Raw genomic sequence first — 25,409 nt, forward strand, 5'->3', positions numbered from 1 at the left:
CTAAGGAGGAGTCAGGGAAAAGAAGAAAATAAAGGATAAAGCCAAAGTGTACTGGTACCAAAATCTATTACTTATTTTTGTGACATACCATGCAGCTCACAAAGGGAAAAGAAAATAGTGACTCTATTAGCTATGTAGATTGAAGATTCCTCACAGGCATCTCATAAAGCTTACCATAATATCCTGTAAACAGGAAAAGATTTGAAAGCCTGAATCCAGAAGCGTGCTAATTACAGAACATCACTTATATGTAAATCAAGAAATCCTAGGCAAGCGGAAGGAAGGAAAGAGTTTCGTCTCTCCCCATGACCATAAGATGCCACAAACAAAACTAAAAAGAGCATTATTAGTGTTTTTTAAGTGAGCAGGCCTGGCTTATTCTGCCTCAGGCAAACACCCTTATCAATAGGAACAAGAAAAATGCACATCTCTGAGGTCTCTAGGCTGACATAGACTGTAGAGGTTCAAAAGTCAGAAATAAACATTAGCTAATACACCTCAGAAGCCAAGGAGAATTCCTTGTTGTAAAGCAAAATCTTAATAATGCACTTGTATTCTGTTTTAAAGAAATATTTTCTGTCATTCTTAAATCTTGTCTAACAATTAAGCAGGCAGTGAATCTAATTCACTGTAGGCATTTCACTTTTTGGTGTAAATCTGCTGTTCAAAGTATTGCCTGACAATCCAGGGAGGTTGATCGCATCAGTTTTTGTGGCTTCCCAGGTATCTTTGAAGTAACCCGGAGTTTCCAGGTTATAAAGCAATTTTACCCTCAGGAAATAGTGCTCAGCAGCTTGTGTAAACAGCAAATTAGTAGGAATACAAACCAAGATTGAAATCTCTGCAAGGCCCTGACAGACCTTAATGTGTTACAAGTGTAGGCTTATTTTAACAGCAGAAAAAGAGAAGCAGAACTGAATTCACATACTTGTAACACCTGTGCTAGACAATGGCAGTGCTAAGAAACTTTTCTGTGTGTAGATTGACTTTTGAAGCCAGAGGCAGGAGAGAGAGGTGTCCACAACACAAGGGTTGCACCAAAAGCTGCTTCCCTTCCCAGAATCTGCCCGCTGAGCTGACAGGAATGCTTAGAAGCCTAGAGCTCTTACCCAGAAGCTGCCTAGGAAAGCTCCCTGGTGTTCATCTACATCAAAAAGATTACACATTTATTCTGAGTCCTTTTCTACCCTTGTGGTGGCACTCTCTACTTGGTTGGTTTTGTACTTCTGCCACTCAGAAGTCTATGTCTGGGGTAACACTGATTGCAAGTTACAACCACCACAACCACAGCTTAAATTCTGATACACGTGCATTGCCCATCTTATTTCTAACTCCAGCTACTGCTCATGTTTGGAACATTGCCACAATGTAATTCAAAATCAAAATCAATATGTTTCTTATGGTGTAAATGATTTCTTTAAAAAAATAATCTATTTTTAAGGTTTTGTTAACATTTCCTTTTTGGATCTTCCAATGAATGGAACTTGTACAGTATCCCAGACATGAAAAAGAAATGGGTCAGGGAAAAAAACAAGATGCATAAAAAAAGATCATCTTTGAAAATGAAATAACACCTGTTCCATTTTTAGATTTGAGGCCCAAGATGCATTTACATTTAGGATTAGATAGGGTCTAGAGCTACGTGCTCTAACCAGACCTGCCTTGAGCCAGCAGTTGGACTAGACAACCCAAGATCATCGAACCATCGTATTAATATCTTTCTTTGTGAAGGGGCCACTAAGAGGAAGTAAGATTATCAGTACATGCAGTCTAATCATGGAAAGCTGCCTTAAAATGGCCTCTGAGAAGCAATCAGATCTGTAGCTCTTATTCTCAGGGGTGAGTCAACAGCTACGAGTGAGCTGTGACAGATCACCCCAGGTGAGTAACAGGTCACTTCCCCACATCTCTGCTTCCTACCACTTCAGAAGTGAACAAGTACCTGCCAGGCACACAGGCTCTGCTGCCAAGGAAAAGGAAGGGTCTAGAATAAACACTCTTGACTACTCTTAGAAGGCAGGACAATGCTCAATGAGAGAATGTATAATGAAATTAGCATAGATAATTTAATGAGAGGGGAAGGACAGAAAGAAGCATCCTTCCATAAATTTAATTAATAAACAATTACAGTAAAACTATTTTGAGGTTGGGGTTTTTTTGTTTGGTTGGTTCTTGTTTTTTCTCCTTTTCTTTATATAAAAAGCTATTAGCAAGGAGATATGGGAAGAAATTATACCTGCTACTGATGGGGTAAAGTCATCATCATGGCTAGGCTTCGCGAACGAAGATTTGGGGAGGGCTCTACCCACGTTTTTTACAAGCGCGTTGGTGGCTAAAAAGGCCAACATGAGATAGGCACGTCCGGTTGCAAAAGGCACAGCAGAAAGACTCCTTAGATGGTATATTCTGCAAGGCACGATTCTTTCTGCGTTGTCTTTTCTCCTCAAGGGTGATCCTGCGTGCTTTCTCAAAAGCATCAGCAGCGTTATAGATGGTGTGTCTCCAGACCTCCCGACTGGAGGCCAGAGTAGACCAGTTATGTTGGTCAATATGGCCAAGGCTGAGATGTTGTTTCAGGGAGTCCTTGTATCTTCTCTTTGGGGCTCCTCTCTTGCGGCAGCTAGTGGCAAGTTCACCATAAAGCAGGATCTTAGGGAGGCGGTGATCTTACATCCTTGAGACGTGCCTGCTCAACAAAGCTGTGTTCTCAGCAACATGGCCTCAATACTTGTGATTGCTGCTTGTTCAAGAACAGATGTATTGGTCACATAATCTGACCAGTGGATGTTTAGGATTGTACGGAGACAGCATTGATGGAAGCGTTCTAGGAGACGCAGGGGGTGATGGTAGATGACCCAAGATTCAGATCCGTATAAGAGAGTAGACAGCACTATGGCTCTGTAAACACTGATCTTGGTACTTATCTTCAGGTGTTTATTTCGCCAAACTCTTTTATGAAGCTTTCCGAAAGCACTATATGCCTTTGCTAACCTGTTGTCTGTCTCTTCATCAATCTTACCATCCGAGGACATGAGGCTACCTAGGTAATTAAACTGCTGAACTGATTTGTGCTCTGATTCGCCAATGGTGACATGAGGATGATGGGGGACTTCCTGAGGTGCTGGTTGATAGAGAACTTCTGTCGTCTTTAAGCTGACTTCCAGCCCAAAGAGCTCAGCAGCGTCTGCAAAGCAGGATGTTAAACGCTGCAGAGCTGCTTCTGTGTGTGCAACAAGGGCAGCGTCATCAGCATAAAGCAGCTCCCGGACAAGATGGTTTAAAGTCTTAGTGTGGGCCTTCAGTCGCCTTAGGTTGAATAGGCTTCCATCAGTACGGTATCGAATGTAGATACTGTCCTGATCATCGAGGTCTGCCGTGGCCCTTTGGAGCATCATGCTGAAAAAGACTGTGAATAGGGTTGGTGCAAGAACGCAGCCTTGTTTCACACCACTGGTTATTAGAAAGGGCTCAGAAAGTCCACTACACAACAAGCAACACGTTGTCATCTTTAGTATATATGCCCCAACTCTCCAAGCTGACCCTGCTGAAAAAGATAAATTTTACACTGACTTGCACCGCCTTACCCAAAAGGTGCCCGCAGATGATAAGATCATTATCCTTGGTGATTTCAACACCAGAGTAGGTAAGAATTTTGAAGCATGGAAAGGAATATTAGGCAAGCATGGTATTGGAAACTGCAACGATAATGGTTGACTTCTGCTAGAATTCTGTGCGGAGCAACAGCTCACCATCATCTTTCAGCAGAAAAATAGTCTGAAGACAACCTGGATGCACCCCAGATCTAAGCATTGGCACCTCATCGATTATGTCTTGGGGTAAAGTGAACATCTAAAGTATTGAAAGGGTTAGAGAAAAGCTTGAAAGTATAAAACACTATTTGTTTGAGGTTCTCAAGATCCTATTACCAATATCAAAGACCTTGCAGAAAGATGTTTCTGCTGGGCAGAAGTGTTTGAACCCTGCAGGGGGACAGCAATTCATCCCTGCTGACCTCCCACTCTCTTAGTAAGTCTATTCTGGGTATAAATGGCATACATCTGGCAGTACCTACAGCAGGAAAGCCTGGACCAGGAGTAAGATAACAACAGGGCTATATTTACTAGCTAGGCAATGAGAAAACCCAATTATCAAAAGGTTTCCTGCATCATAGATGCACTTTTTCAGAAGCAGGATGAGTTACTACAGTATTGTACGACAGATATAATTCTGCCTTCCACATGGAAGGCCAAGTAAGTTTTGTCTGTCTAATAAAACTATCCATGGGTTGGATAAATATTGCCATAACCACCAGAAGGCAATGGGCAGGATGGGTTCACTAGCCTTCTGGCAGTCATCCTAGGAGAATTACAACTCTAATTCCAAACCCGGGCAGATGGAGCTCGCTTAGCCCTGTAAGGCCATCCATCTAAGAGAAGGACACTCCAATTAAACCTACGTCCTAAGGACCTCGCTGTCAGCATCCAAGCTCGCTAGGCCCTGGCAGATGAACCTTAGGATTAAAGGGTGGGTCCAGTTCTGCACATGCTGCATCCCACCTAAAAAAATACATTGCACAGGCTCGATACATCCACCAGAAGGCATGAGAAACAGAATGTCTGGCTGAAATCAGACAATAGTATAGCGGGGTTACAAACAAATTGCAAAAAATTCCTCAAGTACATGATATGGTCAATGATATACTGGGTGATACTGAAGCCAAAACAGAAAACACATTGCATGTGCAGGAGTTCTGATCCTAAAGCAAGTACAACATGGCTGAGGATATTGCTGACGTGACTGGAAGACCAAAATGAACATTTATGTGGACCCATATTCTCAAACTTTGGGACCTACAGTTAGACTCCCCCAGATCCAAAGCAAAGATCTACCATTTCTTCCATGGTACATTGCAGGTACAGAGTGGACTCATGGCTTCTACTTGATTTACTCTATACTGGGGAGCAATTGCATGATCACTAAGCAATTCCAGAGGTACCGAAGGATGTAGCCCCTACCTGATACCTCCAGCGAGATCTGGAGAAGAGGGAGTGGCACAGACCAGATCAGAAATTATAGCTGTCTACAAATTTTTGTGCTGCAGCATGGACAGATTCAAGCAGGAACTACTTTAAGGACCACATAGCCTCTTTTCAACCTCCTGGTACTGGCAGCACTACTGGATGCTCCCCAGGCCTTACTTGTTTCTTGTAAAGGGTGCTAAGCAACAAGCTCCTGGTTGGAAAATGTTAACTCTCCCCCTTACTTTAAGATCAAACGAGCCTGAAAGAAGGTCAGTGTCATGTGTCCACCCATAAGTAACAAATCTCCCAAGTTAGAGAGTTAGTCAAATTAGGGACGGAGCAGATGTGTCCAGAGGAAAATGATAATGGAGACAAAGAAAACAATGTGACGAATGAAGAAGAGAGCAGAAAAGGGCTGTGATTCTCCCCTCTCTCCCACCTTATTGTCAAGCATCTTCTTCCCAAGATACAAAATCACATGCTGTTGTATCTCAAAATGGGAGGCACATCTGGTACCTCAGGCAGTACCACTTGGCATTAGCTTGCACCTGACCTGAGGGCCAGGTATCCTCACCAGGCTGCACTTTTTCTGCCAGTTCAGCCAGCGAGATGACTCTTCGTCTTTCCTAGGTAAAGGACTAATCAGGCAAGACTCAGGTTGTTGGACTTCAAGGGAAGTTACTGCTATTCCTCAGCTTGACAACTTTTGGGAAAGAAAACAAAAAGCAGATCCAGTATGCTCAGAGCTGGCTTAAAAATAAAAAATGGAACAGAAAAAAAGAGGAAAGAAAATCCCGATTCCTTCATTAGCACCTATTTTGAGGCTCATTGCAGTTTCAGTAAGGCCACAACAAACTTCTCCCATCTCTCCAGCAGAACACCTTTCACAAACTCTGTTCCTTAAAGAACAAAAGGAAGAGGAATGTACTATTTAGCAGGGCACAATTATTTTCAAGGTACAACTGTTAAGTAAATCCTAATAGCTCAGACTGCAGACAGACTAGAGGTGGTCTAAAATTACCAGATGAGAAACTAAGCAGGGAGTACAGAAATTGAAGTCTTATCTGCAGTTGTACCCACGCATTGGCAAGTCACTTCTTCACTTTGTGTCTCTGTTTCCATCTCTCATCTATTAATCTATCTTTTCTATCTGAGCTTTGAAGTTAGGTGTCAAACATTTGCACTGAATGCATCTGACTGTAGCTCTTTAGGATGGAAATCGGAAATTATCTGAGTACATAGAAAAGAAGATCTACTCTTGGCAGGCACTAGACACTACTGTAATTAAAAAAAACCCCAAAGGTCTGGAAGTTGACAAACAACAGATCTGTGCATCCAAACCTGGTCTCAAAAGCACCAAATCACAGTATAATTAGCACTAAAACTTCAGTTAAATGTTACTGCAACTTCTTGACCACTTCGTTGAGAATTAGATGATGTCCAGTCTCCAATGCATTGATACAACTTCCACATGAGGGGAAGAAGAGGGGCAGGCACTGATCTCTTCTTTGTGGTGACCAGTGACAGGACCAAGGGAATGGCCTGAAGTTGTGTCGGGAAGGTTTAGGCTGAATGTTGGAAGACGGTTTTTCACCCAGAGGGTGCTTAGGCACTGGAACAGGCTCCCAGGGAAGTGGCCACAGCACCAAGCCAGACAGAGTTCAAGAAGTGTTTGGACAATGCTCTCAGATGCATGGTGTGACTCTTGGGGATGGTCCTGTGCAAGGCTAAGGGCTTGATCCTTGTGGGTCCCTTCCAACTCAGCATATTCTGTGATTCTGTGAAGGTTAAGTGGCTGAGAAAAGACTCCATGTAAGCTGTGGTCTCTGTGACTGGGAACTACGGCTTAGTGCAGAAAGACTTGCTCTGACATTAATGCCTAAGATCAGGCGTTATTTCTCATTTAAAACTTTCCAGTTTGCTGGAAGAGTAAGGGCTTTTTAATTTCTTTAAGCACTGCCAGGAAAAGCATGGGACAGGTAGTGTGGGGACCAGCAAGGCTGTGCCAGCATGGTGTCACTAAGCACGCATGTTGCAACGCAAGCATCTCCTTTCCTGTGTGTGAACGAAAAAACAACAGCCCTGATCTCCAAAGCACAAACAAAATATGCCCAAGTGTCAAAACAAGTTGTGTAAAGGGAGAAAAAGACTGAGAAAAACACAATTTCCAGACAAGTCTTTTGGTTAAGCTACCATAGTGCAACCATGAAGGAAGCTGAGAAGTAGCTGCCTAACGTCTTGTGTGGATTGGCCTATGTTTCCATTTATGATAGGTTGCTGCCTGCAAAAGAAAGACTTTGCAAGAGGAAAATGAACAGGAAATACAGTAACAGCAAAGATTAAAGGACTGAACAAAGGATCTCAAGCACAAGGTTCTTGAGGAACCTCAACATCCCTGAAACAGGAAATGCCTTCATCCAGTTTCAGACTTCATCCAATTCCTCTTCCCAAAGCTAAGCCTGGCTGAAGTGTAGTATTAAACTACTATAAGGGTAACAGGCTGAGGAAAAGAAGGAGGAATTTAAAAATTCTGTATAGGGTCGAAGACAGCCAGAAAACATCAGTAAGACTAATACATGTGCAAGGAGATGAAGAGAAAGAACCTCAAAACTATGGCATGTCTTCCTTGGGAGAGAGACAAACAGCAGATACACTTTTTGGGGTATAAGTCTCTCTTATTGCTTCATATCTGTTTTTTCTCCAACACCTTTAACCATTCTGCTAAACAGTCTGTTAAAGATGCTTCTGTGTTGCTCTGGCTTTAACATCTGTGGACTCACAAAGGTTAAAGTCATGCAGCATGACTATAGATTGCGCTAAAAGGTGTATCAAGATGGACTTCAACAGCCTTGTCTGTATTTTCCCTTCTCGCACGCTCCTTCACGAAGTGAAGAGTATATGATTTGAGAGACATTAAAGCAATGAAAATGGAAACAGGAAATTATTTTAGTGGGCTAGACTTGTCAACAGTGTGTCCCGAAAATACTCTAGTTTCATTAGAGCTTTTGTTGATGTGACTGTGCCTCATTTATTTGGAAACATTCAAGGCTAGAACATCCTTCAATAATTTGTACTTTCAAAGTACAAAGTAGGCCTCATATCAGCCTCCCAAAGATATGCAAAAGATATGTTTTCTAGAGAGAGCCCCAGATGAAAGGGCTGATTGCCAGTTTGGGGACATTTCTGTACCTTTCCATAAATGCACACATACATGGCACATATTGACCATGACCTAGAACACACACCTTCTACCTGCAGATATACCAGGATGTCTCAGATCTCTGACTTTAGTTGTACCTATTTTTACCATTATTTCCCTGTAAGTAAATAAGAGTAAATGAGTACCATTTCTGTCTCCTGCAAGGCCTATCATCCATCTGTGTTATTAAAAATGCAGCAACAACAACAGAAACAAATTTAAACAAACAACTACTGCATAAGTTTCTGCATAAAAATGCCACATGGATGACTGGTCATCCTTGGAAGTGGTTCTTAGTTGTCAGATAGTAAAACACCTACAGAGGCTAGTAGATTAAGCAGGGGGTCCAAGGTATCTGGCTATCTTCAGTGCAATTCTGAATAGTGTCAAAACCTTACTCATCATAGTAAGGATAAGCTAGTTTGCTCACAACATGATGCTGCACCACACCTCAGTGGAACAGTTTCCTGCATACCCTTTCTCTGTATTGCTGCATAAGCCAAAAAGTGTGCCAGAAGCTGCAGTGAGGCAGAGCTTGTTTCCTTTCCTGGAAAACCCACTATAGGCTGGTTCTTTCACTGCAGTGCTCTCCAAGACTGAACAAAGTATACACCCCTAGTGGCACCCAGCCTCTCTTTGCTCCTCCCTCTCCACAAACTCTGACCATTTCATGGCTACAGTGGGTGTTTACTGTTTATCACTGACTGTCAGAAAAACCCAAATTGCCAGACTTCTGCAGAAATGCAAAACTGGCTGTAGTCCAACATTGCTTCTGCAGCTGTTAAGGTTTTTTGTTTGCTGAGTATTAATAGGAGATGAGTTCTGTTCTGCTGGCATTCATGCTGTAATTTGGAAGCAATTCCCTCTCTGGCTCATGCCAATTACATATCTATCTGGTAACATTATGTTGCAAGTTTGTGAAATCCAAAGCAGAAAGGCATGTGCTTCTCTGGGAAAGATATTAGTCCTTTTCAAGGTGAAAAAGTAGATCACTGAAACAAACACGGACTTTAAACATCTGTGGTGTCTGAAAATGCTGTATGGGTATGAGTAAAGAAATTATCTTTGTTTTGAAAACAGATAAGGCCCTGTAGATGCTCTCAATGCAGGCTATCAGCAAATTCAAAAGTAACATCTATTTTGCCCAAATACCCCCAAAAACATAGAAGCATGTTTCAAAAAAAGAAAACTATTTTGCATTGTGACTGACCTACCTCACAAAAAGCATTTTCTTAACCAAGTGAGATTTTAAATATACCTGAAAAAGGTGCGTTTAATGGCTCTGACTGGGCAGTCCACTGAGAATACTGTGAAAGTACAGCTTAAACAACAGAGAAGCATCTGAAATTTCAGAATTTCAGTTTTATGAAAGAACAAGAAGGCCAATTAAGGCAGAAAATGGTTGAAATGTCTTTCCACGTTTTCCTTTGTGTTCTCCCCTTGTGATGCACTTCTCGTTGTTAGTTTCTTCTTCCCATAGCAGCACGTGCACAATTTCTTTCTAATGTGGTCCTCTAGGCTGACTCTCTTGGCCAGTAATTATCATTATAATTGTGTTGGATAAATTTCTGTTGTGATAATCTGCTACCATGAAGAAAATAACTTGCAGATGCTTTTCCCTTTACTCACGCCTATTCCAGGTCCCAGACCATTGCATTCCAATTACTATCTCCAGTGATTAGATGTCAGTAATCTGTTAAGTACCTAAAGAGTGGTATAATGACTACAGGTTACATGGTAAGAGTGTCATATTTCATTTGCTTGTTAGTTTCAAAAATGTAGGAAAGAAAGGATAACTAATTGGGGGACGTTAAGGTTTTTGAACAAAATGCTCCCAAATATTTTATATATGCCTCCATAATCAATACAGAAATGAGTACTAACTCTCTATTTACTTGACCTCCTTTCTAATGCTTCTTTTTTTCATATTAATGGGAATTTCACTGTTACAAATCAGCTAGTCTTTAATACCTTTGATTTTTTTTTTCCTTGAGAAACTTAAATTCTCTATATAAAGCTGATTCTTTATTTGGCCATACAGCGATCTCCCCTTTATCATAGCTCCTGCCAGCTATCATGGGCCAAAGACTGCAGGGTATACTCCGACCTTTTCTGAAGCTCTGTGTGGTTGATTAATAGCCAATATTGACTCGTGGTGAAGAGATACCAAAGTACAAACAGTTACAGGAAAAGCAAAAGAAGAAATTAAGAGCTGCCTTTGCAACTGAGCTACTCTGTTTTATAGAGAATTAATGCTGTAATCAGCAATGCTCCAGTCAATAGCAAGTTAAGGGAATTATAACATAATACATGGAAAAACAATACGGATACCTTGAAAATAAATTACCATATCTTAGCTACATTTCTTATCTGAGTTTGATTTTGATGACCAGTATCTTTCTGATTCTTGCACTCCATATTGTGTGCTATGCAACATAAAAGGAAGATATGATCTCTGTTCAAGAAGTAACAGTCTGAAGGAAGATTGTTTACACCATCCTCTTTGGATAGAAAATACTTGAGGTTTTCAGACACTGCAGCTTTTAACATAACATTTAATCAACTGCAAAGCTGTATGCTTTCATATATAAGTCTTAACAATGAGCAGGAATCCTCGAATGTGCCTTTAGAGATATAAAATTGAAATACATCAACATTCTTCACCACTTTAACTTCCCACTTCAGTAGTCAAGTAACTCTAAGAGTATCCACATGTGCTGCTATTTACTACTGCCTACTTCATTTTCTCCTATTTTAATCCTGGACAGGGCAATGATTTGTTCTTGATGAGTACACTGGCACAATCTCAGGGCTGACATTCACAACCTAATGATACTAGCATAACAAATTACCAAGAGGCAGCAACTTATCAACCATGGGCTGCCCAACTATGGTGTAGTACAATTTAGTTTTAAGCATCAGTGAAGGATGGTTATGCTAATTTGCATTTTCTTACAGTAGGGCAAGTGAAGAATGCACATGCAATCAATTAACAAAAGCTACTGTCTCAGCTAATGGGGGCAACCTATTAACCTGACATAATTCATTGTGCAGTTGAGCCCTTAATGAAAAGTGGCCCACCTAAAGAGGCTTTCACCCAAGCATTTCTCACTCTCTGCCTCTTCCTTTTGTATTGTGGATTAGGTAAGAAAGGTACTAGCAGCCTAGTAAACTTCCTCAATAAACCAAGGTACTAAGGTCTCTTCAAAACTCAGTCTGGGATTTTGTATCTTCTTTCTACGCTTCTTTAACAGCTAAAAGAAAGTATGATCAGTCTCAAAGATTAGTGACCATGGCTCAAAGCATCTGCAAATTAGAGTCTGCTTTACAAGTTAGATCCTGCAATGAATTTCTGTCCCAAAACCAGGATAACTACACCCAACGTTCTTATATATTAAACAGTTTCCCATCCATGTACTTTTAAAAACACAGGATATAAGCATCCTGTATGTCCTATAGACATTTCAGTGGTTCCCTTAATTCTTTAGAGCAGCATTCTCAATTTAGTTAAGCACTAGGAATTACAGATCATCAGCAATGCCTCACACTGCAAAGAGATAACCTGTTTCTAGGATTGAGTGTCTGTAAAATGTTTACATGTAGCATCCTTGCTGATCCCAGATACTTAAGGTCAAAGTTGTAGATAAAAGAAGTATAACTCATGTCCTTTACAAATACTTTAGAATACAGGTTATATCAAAGATTCCTTTGATTGCTCTCAAATTCAGTCAGTCTTAAACACATATACCTGACTGTCAAGCAATTTATAAATGCTTTTACCAAATGTCTGAATTTTGTCCAGGAGGCTCAGGTACATCATTGGAAACATTTAGTACAATTGTAAAACTCAAATTGCTACTCTTCTTCATGCTTAACTCCTCCTTAAGGATACATGTGGTTCTTTCACTGCAGATGTTTTGCTATAGATCTCAGTCCGGTCTTTTGAGTACCCTATTTCTATTCTCCAAAGATGACCATGAATTCCATTCACACTAGCACATGTTAACTCTTTGAAAATAGAAAGGACTCAAATGGTCAGAGACATGAGACAGTCAGGGCTGGAAATGTTAACTTGCTGTATAAGGTACCTAGTTCTTTGCAGAAGCAAATTCAGTGTTTCTGCATTTTCATTGCTAAGGGGGTGGAAAAGAGTTACACTGCATTGCATCAGATGCCCTGGGTAATATATTAATATTATGAGGAACAATTAATTTGAAATTAATGTACCTTGCTGCAACTACATACTGTTATACCTTTCTTGGTCTAGATGATAATCAGAACTCGACTCTTTTTACTTTTGAATCCACCTGAATCTGGTGGAAGCCGGAATCTGGTGGAAGCCGGATACACCATGAAGTTTTCCAATTAAAAGCTGGTGTGATTGAGATTATGCCCCTGAGTTCCTGTTTTCCTTAATACCATACTAAAGTTAATGCACCTCATAGCAAATGATGTAGTCCAAATAGAAGCAAATTGAGTAAAACATGTATTCACAACTGTATTTTAAAAAACAATTGAATAAGTCAATGCCTACAAAATTTGTTTGCAGAAATTATGGGTTTTATTCCACCAAGTGATTCAGTTTTTTTCAATACACTCAAAGATTTTGGTAACATTTTTGGCCTTTCCTAAGAGACATATTGGGCATAAAAACATCATAAAAACAAATATAACAGTTCAATTATCTTTCTGCAGTGACTGAATTATAGCATAGCAGAATTGTTAAAAATACTTACGCTCCACAAAGTAAGAGCTGGCATCAATCTTCCAGATAATCTGTCCACGGTGAGAGCCATTGACACCGCGGTTCTTGTAGTCCAGAAAGTTTTCAGACAAGACCTCATCTACAAATAAAGAAAACAGTCTCATCAAGAGCCTGTTATGACAATATGCATAGCAGAGAGTCAGGCTGAAAATAAGCTGTTGGCTTGACAGGATGTGACTGCTAGGCAGCTTGGTGCCACATGTTGAGAAATTAGCTTTATCACTCATTTATATTTTTCAAAAGTGCAGACTGTCTTAAAAATCACATCTTTTCCTGAAATCTAATTTTAAAAAATGTGTCCCTACAAAATTCTCAAAAATGAAAACATCTAGCTTACCATGGATAAACCACTACCTAATTAACATAATTATCTAGCTGTAACATAGAATGATCCTCCTCCCTTGCACCAACTCTTCCCTTAAAAAAGCCCTACAGAAAATAGTTACATGCAGGTGTCTGTACTACATTTACTTGTACCACAACAGATGTGGTTATTTCTTGCAGCGTACCAAAAGAGACAATTATTTTTGAAGAATCCCACTCACTGGGTGCCTTCACAACCCTCGGCCTCCACAACTGTTGTTGACTGACAACAAGACACTGTCTTCTTGCAGTGTTTGAGCCACCTAGCAGCTGTCAGACTACCAACCTCATCTTCAGAGAAGTCAAGGAATAACGTACAAAAACCAATAACCTTTAAGAAGTTGCTGAGAACCAAGGCTGAAGAAGTGATCCCCTTGCACATGCAGGTCTGCGTGTAAATAAAAAGCGGGCAGGTAGTGAGCCTGAGGAGTGGATTTCTGGTTGTCCACAGGAGTAAATTTTTAGTCTGTTTCCAAGTTTCATTTTACACTGCCTCAACAAGCTGTTTTCCAGACCACTCTCAATCTGCAAGCCCCATGTGGTGCAGATGTGAGCAAACACATCCCAGTCTCCAAGCAAGGGCATGGTTCTGGACCCCCTTTTATCCAACAGCTCAAAAACCAGCCAGTGGGACCATGCTGCAGCCTCAGGCCCACACTCACCAACTTACTGGCTTACACTCCACTTTCAAGCACATAAAAAGGCACATATTGCCACCATAACAGCCCAGCACTTGTGGTTTTGACTGTCACTAAATACAAAAATAAAATAGACATGAGACATTTCCAGCTGGGAACAGAGGAGTGGGGCTCGTGGGTAGTCCGAAATGGCCGCGAACTGAAGAGGCTGAAGCAGCAACCCCGGATGGGCTGGGCCGTGGCCTCATTGCTCTAGCTTCAGGGGGATGGAACAGATTTCACATCTGTGCTCTGCCAAAGCAAAAGGCCACAATCTCTGCCTGCAGAGACCAGCCAGCAATCTCCCAGATTTTTCCTTTTAGAGATAAGGACAGTTTTAATTTTAACAGAGATTTGTAAAACTGTGCCTTAACCAACTCAACCTTGCTACAGAAACAGTCCTGAGTGGGTGCTGAGACTCGCTTCTGAAGACAATTATATTAATTATTAGTCACCCTAAAAACTGAGAAAAAATGTGAACCACTCAATCTGAGATTAAAATACATCAATTGTAAACACTGGGATGAATTGGCTTTGTTGTTACATATATCAACGAGAAAACAAAGACAATGCCACACACACAACAAGGGTCACTGTGCCTGAGGACAGACTGATGGTGTGACCAAATGCAGAGCAAAAGACACAGTCCAACAGACAAAGCTGAAAAACTCAAAGACTTTTACATTAGTTAAAAAAAGGAAACTTTAAATTGAAGGAAACTACACTTTCACTGAGAGAGTAAAGCAGCAAGAAGATGTCAACATTGTCCCATTGGCTTTACATAGTCATGCTCTCAAAGGAGGAAGGTAAGCGGGTACCAACACTGAACTGTTCAGTGCTACTCTCTTGAGAAGATTTACAACAGAAATCCTTTTACAGAAGTCATTAACGATTGCAATGGATAATTATAAATAGCAATGCTATCTACAATAAATTTTCCCTTTGCTGGCTTGCTAATTTTTAGAAATTATTTCACTTAGTTGCGTTTCATGCTTTGTATTGAAGTATACCTCTGCAGTAACCCTTCAATAGTAAAATTCTCTGGTATGATTTCTGCTCTTCTGCTCTACTTTCTAGCTGGTTCTCTCTTCTTTCAAATTCCATATTATTTATATTAAAAAAAGGCAGATAAGTATACAACCATTACTCTCAGAGTTTCGTTTACTAAGGAATCCCTTCAGTGTAGGACCATCCTGGATATGGATTATCGAGGATTACCCACTCCATTCTGTGGAAGTAGGAACACATATACGTGAGAGAAGACTTAAACTTATTAACTGTCCCTTTTTGCTTTAGCAGGGAAAACACTTCATACTTAAAGGTGAGCACATACTGAAATGCTGCACTGAGCTGGAGCCTGGGAACCCTCCCTGGCTCTCATCCTGGTGGGGTGCTGAGAACATCCCTCAGCTCCAGCATGCTGCTCTCTGGCTACAGCACTTCTGATATTTATTTGTCATATTTAGTCTCTGTAAGCTGCTGGAGATGCTCCAACACCTGCCATGTTATTAAGATGTATGGGTAATCACTGTTCCTCAAGATATATTGTTTATAAAATACCACGCCTGCTTAAGGAGGCTTAGTTGGGTTGGACTGGATGGCCTTGTTTAAGAAATTGCAGACATTTTTAAGCTAGTGGCACAAGAGATCTCAGAATCAGCTTTAAAATACTGTGTTCATACACAGTATCTGAGGGGGCCAGCTGGCACTTCCACTGCATGGGCTGTTGTCCTCTTCCCACAGCTGGCACAAAGGCAGCGTGAACTCTGCATCACGTAACCTCTCTAACTTGACAGAGGGGTTGACATATGCCCATACCCAAACTAAATGCCATCCCTATTGCAAGCTGAGCCAGTGGGGAGGACTGCAGAAAGCTGTTTCCTCCTTTTTGTTGAAAATGTACAGGAAGTCTGGGAAACCAGGCTGAGAAGAAAGGTCACTATCCATCTGCATGTCCAAGGTAGAAGAACACAGAAGGGAAGGGATAAGCAAGCTTATCCCTTATGATTACAGCTGACAGGTGAGACCATAGGAAAGCTGGAACAAGCTGCTCCCACTGAGTAGCACCTGCACACTGCCTCCTGCCGTGGAGGCAAGAGACAGGGGTGTGCAGGAAGGACAGCGTTCAGAGCAAAGCAGGTCCCCAAGGAAGGGATACACACATGGAACTAGCCATGTGCACACAGTTTATGGACAATGACCACTGATGAAATACACGCTCAGGCAGCAGACAGGATATTTTAATATGACTTTATGGAGCTCTGCAATATGCAGGTCACCTCAAAAAGGAACAGGGGAGCCTTTAGGTATAAAACCAATTTTCTATATAAAATGTATTTGTCATGATTTAGAAATCCAGTATGTAGATCCTTCTCACAGTCAGTTTTAAACCCTGACTGTCTCTTTTGAAAGGCTAGGTACTTTTCTATTTCCAAAGAAATAAAACTTATTTTTAGTCCAGTAGGAATTCATGTTCATTGGGATTTTTAAGCCAGACAAATTTTATCTCTAGAAAAATACATTCGGGTCCAAAAGGGAAATCTCGCTCTTTCATGTTTTGAAGGTATGTATTTTTGGGAGGTAGAAGATAAGAAAGAAATATCCTCTGGCAAGTCAAAAATAGAAGTAGTTGAAACTTGTCAGGAGGCTGGAATGTATGAATATGCCTGATCGACCTGTTTTAATTGGCAAGTGATACTATTCCAGGCATGCTATTCCTGGAACATGGACATTATGTATGTAGCACATTGTCAAAGAAAATTGTGCATGTGAAATACAGAGCTGTTAAGTGGACTACATATATGTGCATATGTATGTACATATATTTATCAACATTCATGCCATACGTAAGTGAATAGATGGTGTGGTATGAAAAGGAGAAAGAGTACGTGCAAAGGAAAATAAACTTAATTTCCTGTTTCTACTGAAAATCCTATAACAAAGGAACTGACCTTTAAAACATGTTGCATCTTAATTCCCAAAGGTAAATGGCGAAATGCCTCATTCACCTCCACACAAAAAGAAGAGCAGAGTTAATGCTGCTCCCTTTCATATATTTCAGCCAGCAGCCAATGGCTTTTGACATTTTTCCAATGAAGCATTGTAACGCATCTCCCTCTCTCTATTTTTGAAATGCGATTAACCTTTAAACTAGCTCTCTATTTCCTCTGCACAGCCTGGATTTGGCCCTGCTTGGCCAAAAAAGCTAACACTTTGCCATTGCCCTCAGATCTGTGGCTTCATTTCCCTGCACGGTAAACAGCTAACTAATTAGGATAGTCTAAAATGAGGGAGTATTCAGCATGTGCTGCACTTTGAACATCATTAGTTGCTTCTGGAGCTAGAGACAGGGATGGTGAGGGTGTGTGAGATGGGGAGCCAGCAGATATTGCTCTCTGGTTCTCCTGCTCTGGGGCACACAGAAGCATCGGCTGCCTCTTGCTGAAGCAGGCGCAGACTTGTAGAGCTGCACTGGGAAAGGAGCAGCAGCTTCCACAGATCTCCCACACCTTGCACAGTTCCCTAGAGGAAACTGAGAAGGTGATGCATGACCCAGAGCCAGGCAGCTGGGGCCTGAATAGCAGCCAGAGGGACCAAGGCATGCTAGAAACAAGTGGTTTGGGAACCAGCAGCAATTCTGATGGACTGCTTCTCCTCACTAAGCCAGATACCTCCAAGCACAGCATTTTACTGCTAAAAATATTCTGTGCTGTCACTTCCATGCTGGGCATCCCAATATACTTCAAAAGCACTAGAGAGAGAGAGAGAGAGACTGTTAAAGAACCATGGCCACCAAGGAAAGCTATCTTTTAGATGAAAAACAGTATCCAGTTGACAAAAAGCATGCTGTTCTTCAGAGGAATTAGGGAAAATGTTGATTAAGGCCATCCCTCCAAAAGATCCGTAAAATATGTAACGGTGACTTCAAGTGCTGTCAGCAGCCTACACTAAACAGACAGGACTTCCGTATTTGAAAGCTTGCCTGAAATTCCCACAGAGAAACAGACAGTAGACACATCTTCCTCCAAAGGAGTGATGGAGTTCAAATTACAAATAGCTAAGTGACCCTTTTAGTCTTAGTTTTACTTAAGAAGTAGAAATGGAAAACCTACTCTGCTCCCTCAGTGTTTTACTGATATATATGACCAGCCTATCTTTCCACATTCTCCATGACTAACCACTACACAATTTAGAATAACCTGTGTTACCTTCAAAGAAACAAATAATTAACATGAGACTGGAATGCAGTGTCAGTTTAAGTGCCTGATCTTGATACACTATTCCAGTCTCTTATCCATCACTAATTTGATTTAGCACTACATTCTACATCATTTGCTTTCTATAAACTTAATACAATTATGACGCAAAAATAAAAGCTACGCTTCATGTCTTGATCTGTTATGAAAAAGAAATGCTGTACTTCTGAATTTACAGAAGGACTTCCAGTCTTCAGCTGAATACATTTGCTTTCGTTTGAAATTTAAAAAGTGCTTTTGGTCAATATGTATGTCTTTACTATAATGAAATATGAAGATAGCTAGTAAAATGCTTTTAAAAACAATTTTCTATACAAAGTGGTTGAGCTCTGGTTGATCTGCTTTGCAACTTGCATGGAAAGCTGAAGGAAAGGGATTTTGTAAATCAGAGAATCATAGAATTAATTAGGTTGGAAAGGACCTTCTGAGATCATTGAGTTCAACCTATGACGAGACACCACCATGTCAAGTAGACCATGGCCCCAAGTGCCATGTCCAGTTGTTTTTTTTTAAACACCTTCAGGGATGGTGACTCCACCACCTCCCTGGGTAGTCTATTCCAATGTCTAATCATCCTTTCTGTGAAGAAATTCCCCCTAATGTCCAAGCTAAACCTCCCCTTGAGCAGCTTAAGACTATGCCCTCTGTTACTTGTTGCCTGGGAGAAGAGGCTGACCCCCACGTGGCTACAACCTCCTTTCAGGTAGTTGTAGAGAGTGATGAGGTCTCCCTTGAGCCTCCTCTTCTCCAGGCTAAACAACCCCAACTCCCTCAGCTGCTCCTCGTAGGACTTGTGCTCCAGACTCTTCATAGAATGTCAATAAAATAAAAAAAAATTATTTTGCAAGATAATACAAGTGTAAGCCATGGATAACTGTCTTATTTCTGATGTTTATTCTCTTACTACCCAATTTATCACTTGAAGAAGAACTCAGTGATGACAACAGCCTCTACAATTCACAAGTGTAGCTTACAGTGAGTTGTATCAGGCGATGCAAGTGTTTCCTTTTGCGACTCTTTAGCATTGCAAAACCTAGCCCTTGGAAATCGTGCTTCCAAAGAGCCGTACAATACAAGCAGTCATCATTCTGCAGAAGAGGAGTTATTAATGAGAAATATATGCAGAAGATGTAGATACCAATTTCTTATTTACAAAGATATCACAGTAAAAAAAAAGTCACAAATAATGGCTATCATTATAGGAGTCAATAGGAACATTTTCATTGACTTCAGCAGCTACATATTAAGCTCCAATGTGGATTGAAACTTCACTGTTAATTCATTTGCCAATTTCTGCTGCAGGCAGTGAATATAGTACAATTTACAGTTACCATCCCTCCTTCTATAACTTCTCAGGGAGAAGAGTGCTGAACAACAAGGGCCTAATCCTCCACTGGTGCTGCAAGTTTAGTCCTTGATCTAAGAGTTTTGCATATACTTTTTTTTCAAGTACATGAAAAAAGTTCCATTTTAATCCTCCAAAAATTACCCAGTTAAAAAAAATAAACTGGGAAGGAGAAAATGTGAACAATGAGTGGAGACGAGCAGTGAGAGGAAGACATGGCAAGAAAAAGACCAAAGGAAAGAAGAAAGATAGAAGAGCATAAATTGTGATAAAACAGAGTTGTCAAAGTTGCAACAATTCTTAGTCACTGAAGGCAGAAGACAATGGTCCTAAGTAAAACTGCTCCAGGCACACAGAAAGGCAGGCATGGTTGGTTTAAAACCTGAACCACCTAATCTGAAGCAGAAAGAATTACACCTTACACCCAAATGACGTCAGCCACTCTTAAGATCAAGGAGTTGCAACTTTCAGTAAAACACTTACCGTTGAACATCTAGCTTCCTTTCAGAGCCACTTATGACATCATCCTTTACCACTCCAGCAGCCTCCAAATAATGGGAGATACCATTCTCATCTTTCATGACACCAACACCAATTAAAAAAGCAAATGACTGCCAGTTACAGAGACCTATTAAGTCTTGGCAATGATATGTCTGTGGGTTTTCAGAAGGCTCTGGATAAAGTGTGGATCCAGTCTGTCCTCACTGTCCTGCCCTCCTTGCACTTGAGCTAACCCCACTGAGAGCCTGAGCTCTGTCACTTGAGGGTCTTGCGTCTCCTTCCCTGTACAGTGGAGCCTTTGGCTAAAAGCAGAGCTGGTGGCAATGGGCTCTATTCTTTTATGGTGTCCTTGAGGTGTTTGGGACCTGTGCTCTGGATCAACCCATCACTCACCTATTTCTGTCCAACAACCACAAATCTTCGGCTGAAAAGGTAAAAAGAATGAGGAAAGCAAAGAGTTGAGGCTCAGCAATAACAACTTGCAGAGGCTAAAACCTCCCCAGCAGATGTCAGGTTGCAGTGGGATGAGCATCTGTCCAGTTATACTGGTGTCATTTGGCTCTGCGTACATTTGGATGTGTGATAGTATCCACATAGCTCTGAGTGCTACTTCAGCTATGCCTGTCCCAGTTACAGGCTCTGCTTTAAAGCTCCTGCACTTCCAGGTTTATTCTTACCCCTGCAGCAGATGGACCACATCTGGGTTTAAGTACAGCAACAGCTCCACTTCAGCTATGCATTGCACAAACTTCCCCACAATTAATGACGCCCAGTTTGCACACAGAACTGAAAATGGGAGGGAGGAACCCAAACAAGGATGATCACAATTGCCCCAGTGAAGATACACTACATGTGGTAAGGTACAACATGGAAGAGTTTTGTTTGATTGTTTTTAATATAACAATGGTTCTAAAGCTCCCACAGTCAGCGGAAGCTTCTCTATTGACTACAGTGTAATTTGGAAAATGAGGATTAGGAGAAAACAGTGCACCCATGAAATTTTCTGGAAAATATTAAAATAAGAGATGCTGCAGGCCTCAGGCAGTATAAAGACATGATATAAAGGGACATCGGAAGATCTGAAATGTAAATGAGGATGACATTTGTCCAGGTGAACAATGTTCATTAAATAGGGGGGAAATATATTTGAAAAATGGGCTTATAGCTCTGTTGAAAGACATAACAGCACACAGTAAACTAGACAGGAGCTTGTGATCTGATAGAGCAGTAAAAAAACCCAAGCCAAACACAACTCAGATGTGTGCACTGAAGCACCATGGTGCAAAGAATCTCTTGAGAATCTGGACTGGTTTTATCTGAAAAATGGTATTCAATTATAAACTTATTACAAAGTGGAAGATTTCCAGCGAAGAAAGAGAATGTCTTCAGGGCTGGAGAGATCAATGAATGAGAAATATTACAAATGGTCAATGCATACACAGTCATTACAGTAGTTGTGAAGGGCAGCATGAGAATATTCCAGTGTTATGAACAGTGCATTTAAGTGTTATAAACACTAAGGAGTGGGAATGATTTAGTTCTAAACCAGAAAACTAAGAAAAGAAAAACATATGCTGAACCTTCAAAATCCACATGGCTGGCTTGGCAACCTCTACAAAACAAATCTTTCTGCTTTAAGCCTTATCCTGCCAAGAATTTGATGTCTATGCAGTCCACTGTTTGTGCTGTGATTGATTCTATCCAGTCAACAGTCTGAATGTGCTACATGAATTATGCTTCTTTTGAAGTACTGAGGCCAAAACACGGCTTTTGGTGCACCAATATCCCCCACTGACTGATTTCTTCAGAAATCTTTAGTAGGTGATAATTACTGACTTCATTATCGGTCTGGGCTATAGAGCGGTATGGGCCATCCTTGCACAGCACAGAGGCAGTTTCATCCACGGGCATAAGGACCCTGGAAATCACTGAGAAGGCATAAAGCCGTTGTACACCCTGTCTGCACTATTTCCCTCTCTGGACATTCAGCACGACAGCTGAAGGGGTAAACTCTTTTCCACCCATTCACCTAGAAAGAGCTGCCATAGCTGTTATTTTATGGCAAAATAATAAGTGAAAATGGGAATCTTTTGGTACACAGTAAACACCTCAACCACATATTAAATATATTTAAGGAAAAGAACTGGCAATCTGCAGGCTTCTTTACCATGAGTTCCCTAAAAGACTGTAAAACACACCACCGCTACAGTAACCCCTCTACAGAAGTTTTTTGCTACTAACAACATTAACATCACACAAATGACAGAGGTGAACCTTGGAAACACTGAAAGGGAGGATGTGTCAGAAGCCATACTTGTTGGGAATATGCATCTAAGTTTTGACTGTATGTACCTGTAAAGGGGTGAAACAGATGCAAAAGCTAATTGTTTTCATGTCGCACTTGGTGGGTCTGGAAATAGCACATCCTGGTTTCACCTGGCTGAAGTGGTCCACTGGATACAGAAACCGGGAAAGGCAAAAAGTGACTCAGGTTGATAAGTCACTCTCACTGGATTGAAGAGCAGCCACGTTGGAACAAAGAACTGATATTGCTGCACTAATATATCTGCCAAGGCCTGCGACACCTGATACCGTCTCTGTTCAGCATTTGTGCAGGCTTTCTATTGGGTTTTTTTATTACAGGTTTGCTCCTCTGACACTTTTTGTTCCTGAAATAAATAGTGCTGTGCCTAGTGAAAGCTGTCTGGCCACTTGGCACCTCTGTTGGTGTTTTACAGAGGGAGCAGAATTGCAGGTGTAGAACAAAACTTAACTTGCTGAGGTGATCACAGCCTGGCCAGAGACCCAACTACAAGATGACCCACTGAGGAGAAGCCCTAAGACCAGAGAGAGGTTCTCTTCCAAAGGCCACAAAAGGACTGGAAAGATGGGTAACCCCAGGACACAACAAATCCAAATACCAACAAAATTCATTCTAAGCAGACACATTGGGAAGAGTTTTGTTTTACAGATGGCTATATCTGAAGCAGAGAGGTGGAGCAACCATCCAAACACACAGAGAGTACCTGAGTTGGGGATTACAGTTGCAACACAGGCACCCACAACTCCTAGCCTTATACAAACTTTACTGTGCCTAACATTTTCCATCTCTGCTGGCAACATGTGACACTTTCCGCTTGTATGTATTGGATGTTTGGTAAAATAGCTGTACAAACAAGTTCTGATCCAAGTCTGATAACAGAAAAATGTAGATTTTTCCACTTGTCTCAGTGGCCAATACAGCAACACAGGTCATCTAAGCCTAAAATCAACCCAGAAAGTGTTTAAACAAATGTTTAAATGTTTATTAACCAACAGCTATTAGATTTGTCAAATTATGGTGAACTGCCTTTTTGGGAGAGCAATAACACCACAGGATGAAACAGAGGAGGGAAAAAGTTTTAAAGCTAAACTTCCATCACTAATTAGGTCAAGACATTCCTACTTACATAAATTTCAGAGGAACTAGTCTGTCAAAAGCCAAATATGGACAGGTAAGTGGACTCTACAAGATTTGTGCATGAAGAAATTTTTAATTAATAGCCTTTATTAATGTTTTGCTTTCAAAGAAAGGAAGAGGAAAGAAAGAGAGGAAGGGAGGGAGGGAGGAAGAAAGAGAAAGAAAGAGGAAAAGAGAGAAAGAAAGGGAGAAAGAAAGTCTACTTCATACGAGTAAGAAAAGTATAATATTACCCCTGATAAACACTCAACATGAGTGTCCACAGACACTGGAGCAAATGATTTTTTCAGAAGTCTGGTTTAAACAATTCTCATTAGCTCCTCTACATCAGATATAGAGGTGATGACAGAAGTGAAATCTAGTAGCAGCTAAAATGCTACTGAAGTAATTATAAGATAGCTCTTTATCTACAGGCAGCTGCTAGCAGTCCATATTAATTTATCTAAGAGGCTTCATACTGTAGCAAATAGCAATAGCAAATGAGATAACAGAGAAAGAGAAAGCCTCGAGATAAATAACTGCAAATATTCCATCTGCTTCACATTAGCCACTAAATGAGAGTCCTTTTTTAAAAAATATACAAACACTCTATCTTCATTTTCATAACTTTGTTTTAGTTTCACTTTTTTCCCAATGGGCATTTTCTTAACAAATAGTTTTTCTGCAAAGAAAACTTAAATTCCAGAGACTTTAAAATAGTAAGAGAGTTTTGTGATGTTCGAATTTCTGAGATAACTCTTTTTGAGTGTTTCCATGTATTTTTGACTGTGGGTATGTTTCCGAAAGACTGCTGATGTTCATAATACTACAGTTCTTTGGAGGGAAGGCAAATGCACATTTCAGGTGAGTTGTTACAGAATTTAGAGGTAACTCTGCTTTGCTCAGAGCTGAGCGATAGTATGTACAAGGGGAAGTTAGAACAGGGTTCAAGCTTAGAAGGAATTAAATGTAATTTCTACTCCTGAAGGCACAGTATGCCTTAAACACCTAGAAATGCTCGTTTTCCCACTTCATATATTTTTTTTGTCATCTCACCATGGGTAATCTTAAAATACATTGAAGCAATAACATCTATATTTTTAGAGAGTCATCATTACTACTTTCCCTTCAACTAAGGAGCTTTTCTACAGTCCTTCATCAAAATTGTGTATGTGTGCACAGATTTTTTTAAGAAGTTACAGGGTGAATATACTCAATGCTATTTTTTGCCATGTCACATGACCACCATTTTTTACACTGTTTTACAAGAGATTGACTGGCTGCCTAGTCCATTTCCTGAGACCATGAGCAAAAAGTTACTTCTGATAACCAATGCTAAATCCAGCTTCTACCAGCTTCTGCAGATAAAAGGATCTTGTGATTTTTTATCTTGTGATAAAAGGAGCTGTGGCTCCTTCACATGAAGAGCAAGTAGACAGAATTTCCATACAGAGAAGACTCCCTTAAGTCTTCCTTCAGGCTACTTTAACCTTTGAATAGCAACTCCCAAATCCTCTACAGTATCAAAACATATGAGTTACATGACTTTTGCTCTTCTTTTTGGAAACCTTTTGTATCATCTATATTTTCCCAAACTTGGAACACCTTTATTCTGAAGGCTGCAGTTTATTAGGTATCATCAAAATTCTAGTGATGGCAGTGGTGGTGAGAACAGACTAAGTTTTATGCATTTCAAAACCAACACACATATAAAATTATTTGGAGATATTTCCTAGAATACTACCATGGCAATGATTAAACTCCTCTAAGGTGAGAACTGCCTCTGTTCTGCCTTTGTGTAGTCCCTTCCTGGGATAACCAGGAGCTCCACAAGACAAATAAC

General features: G+C 40.6%; 1 protein-coding gene across 9 annotated transcripts in view; it reads right to left on the reverse strand.

Moving 5' to 3' along the window:
• Positions 1–25,409, reverse strand: part of HECW1 (HECT, C2 and WW domain containing E3 ubiquitin protein ligase 1) — a 265,996-nt gene that overhangs the window by 152,108 nt on the left and 88,479 nt on the right. For all 9 annotated transcript variants that reach the window (XR_003533038.1, XM_027675830.1, XM_027675827.1 and 6 more), the window contains one exon: positions 12,957–13,064. Coding sequence is in view for 8 of the 9 variants with exons in the window: in XM_027675830.1 (XP_027531631.1) it covers positions 12,957–13,064 (108 nt within the window). In the remaining variant the exon portion in view is untranslated. The remainder of the gene's footprint in view (positions 1–12,956; positions 13,065–25,409) is intronic.

This window comes from Neopelma chrysocephalum, unplaced genomic scaffold (genome assembly GCF_003984885.1).
Source record: "Neopelma chrysocephalum unplaced genomic scaffold, ASM398488v2 Primary Assembly neopelma1_26, whole genome shotgun sequence".
Taxonomy (NCBI): Eukaryota; Metazoa; Chordata; class Aves; order Passeriformes; family Pipridae; genus Neopelma; species Neopelma chrysocephalum.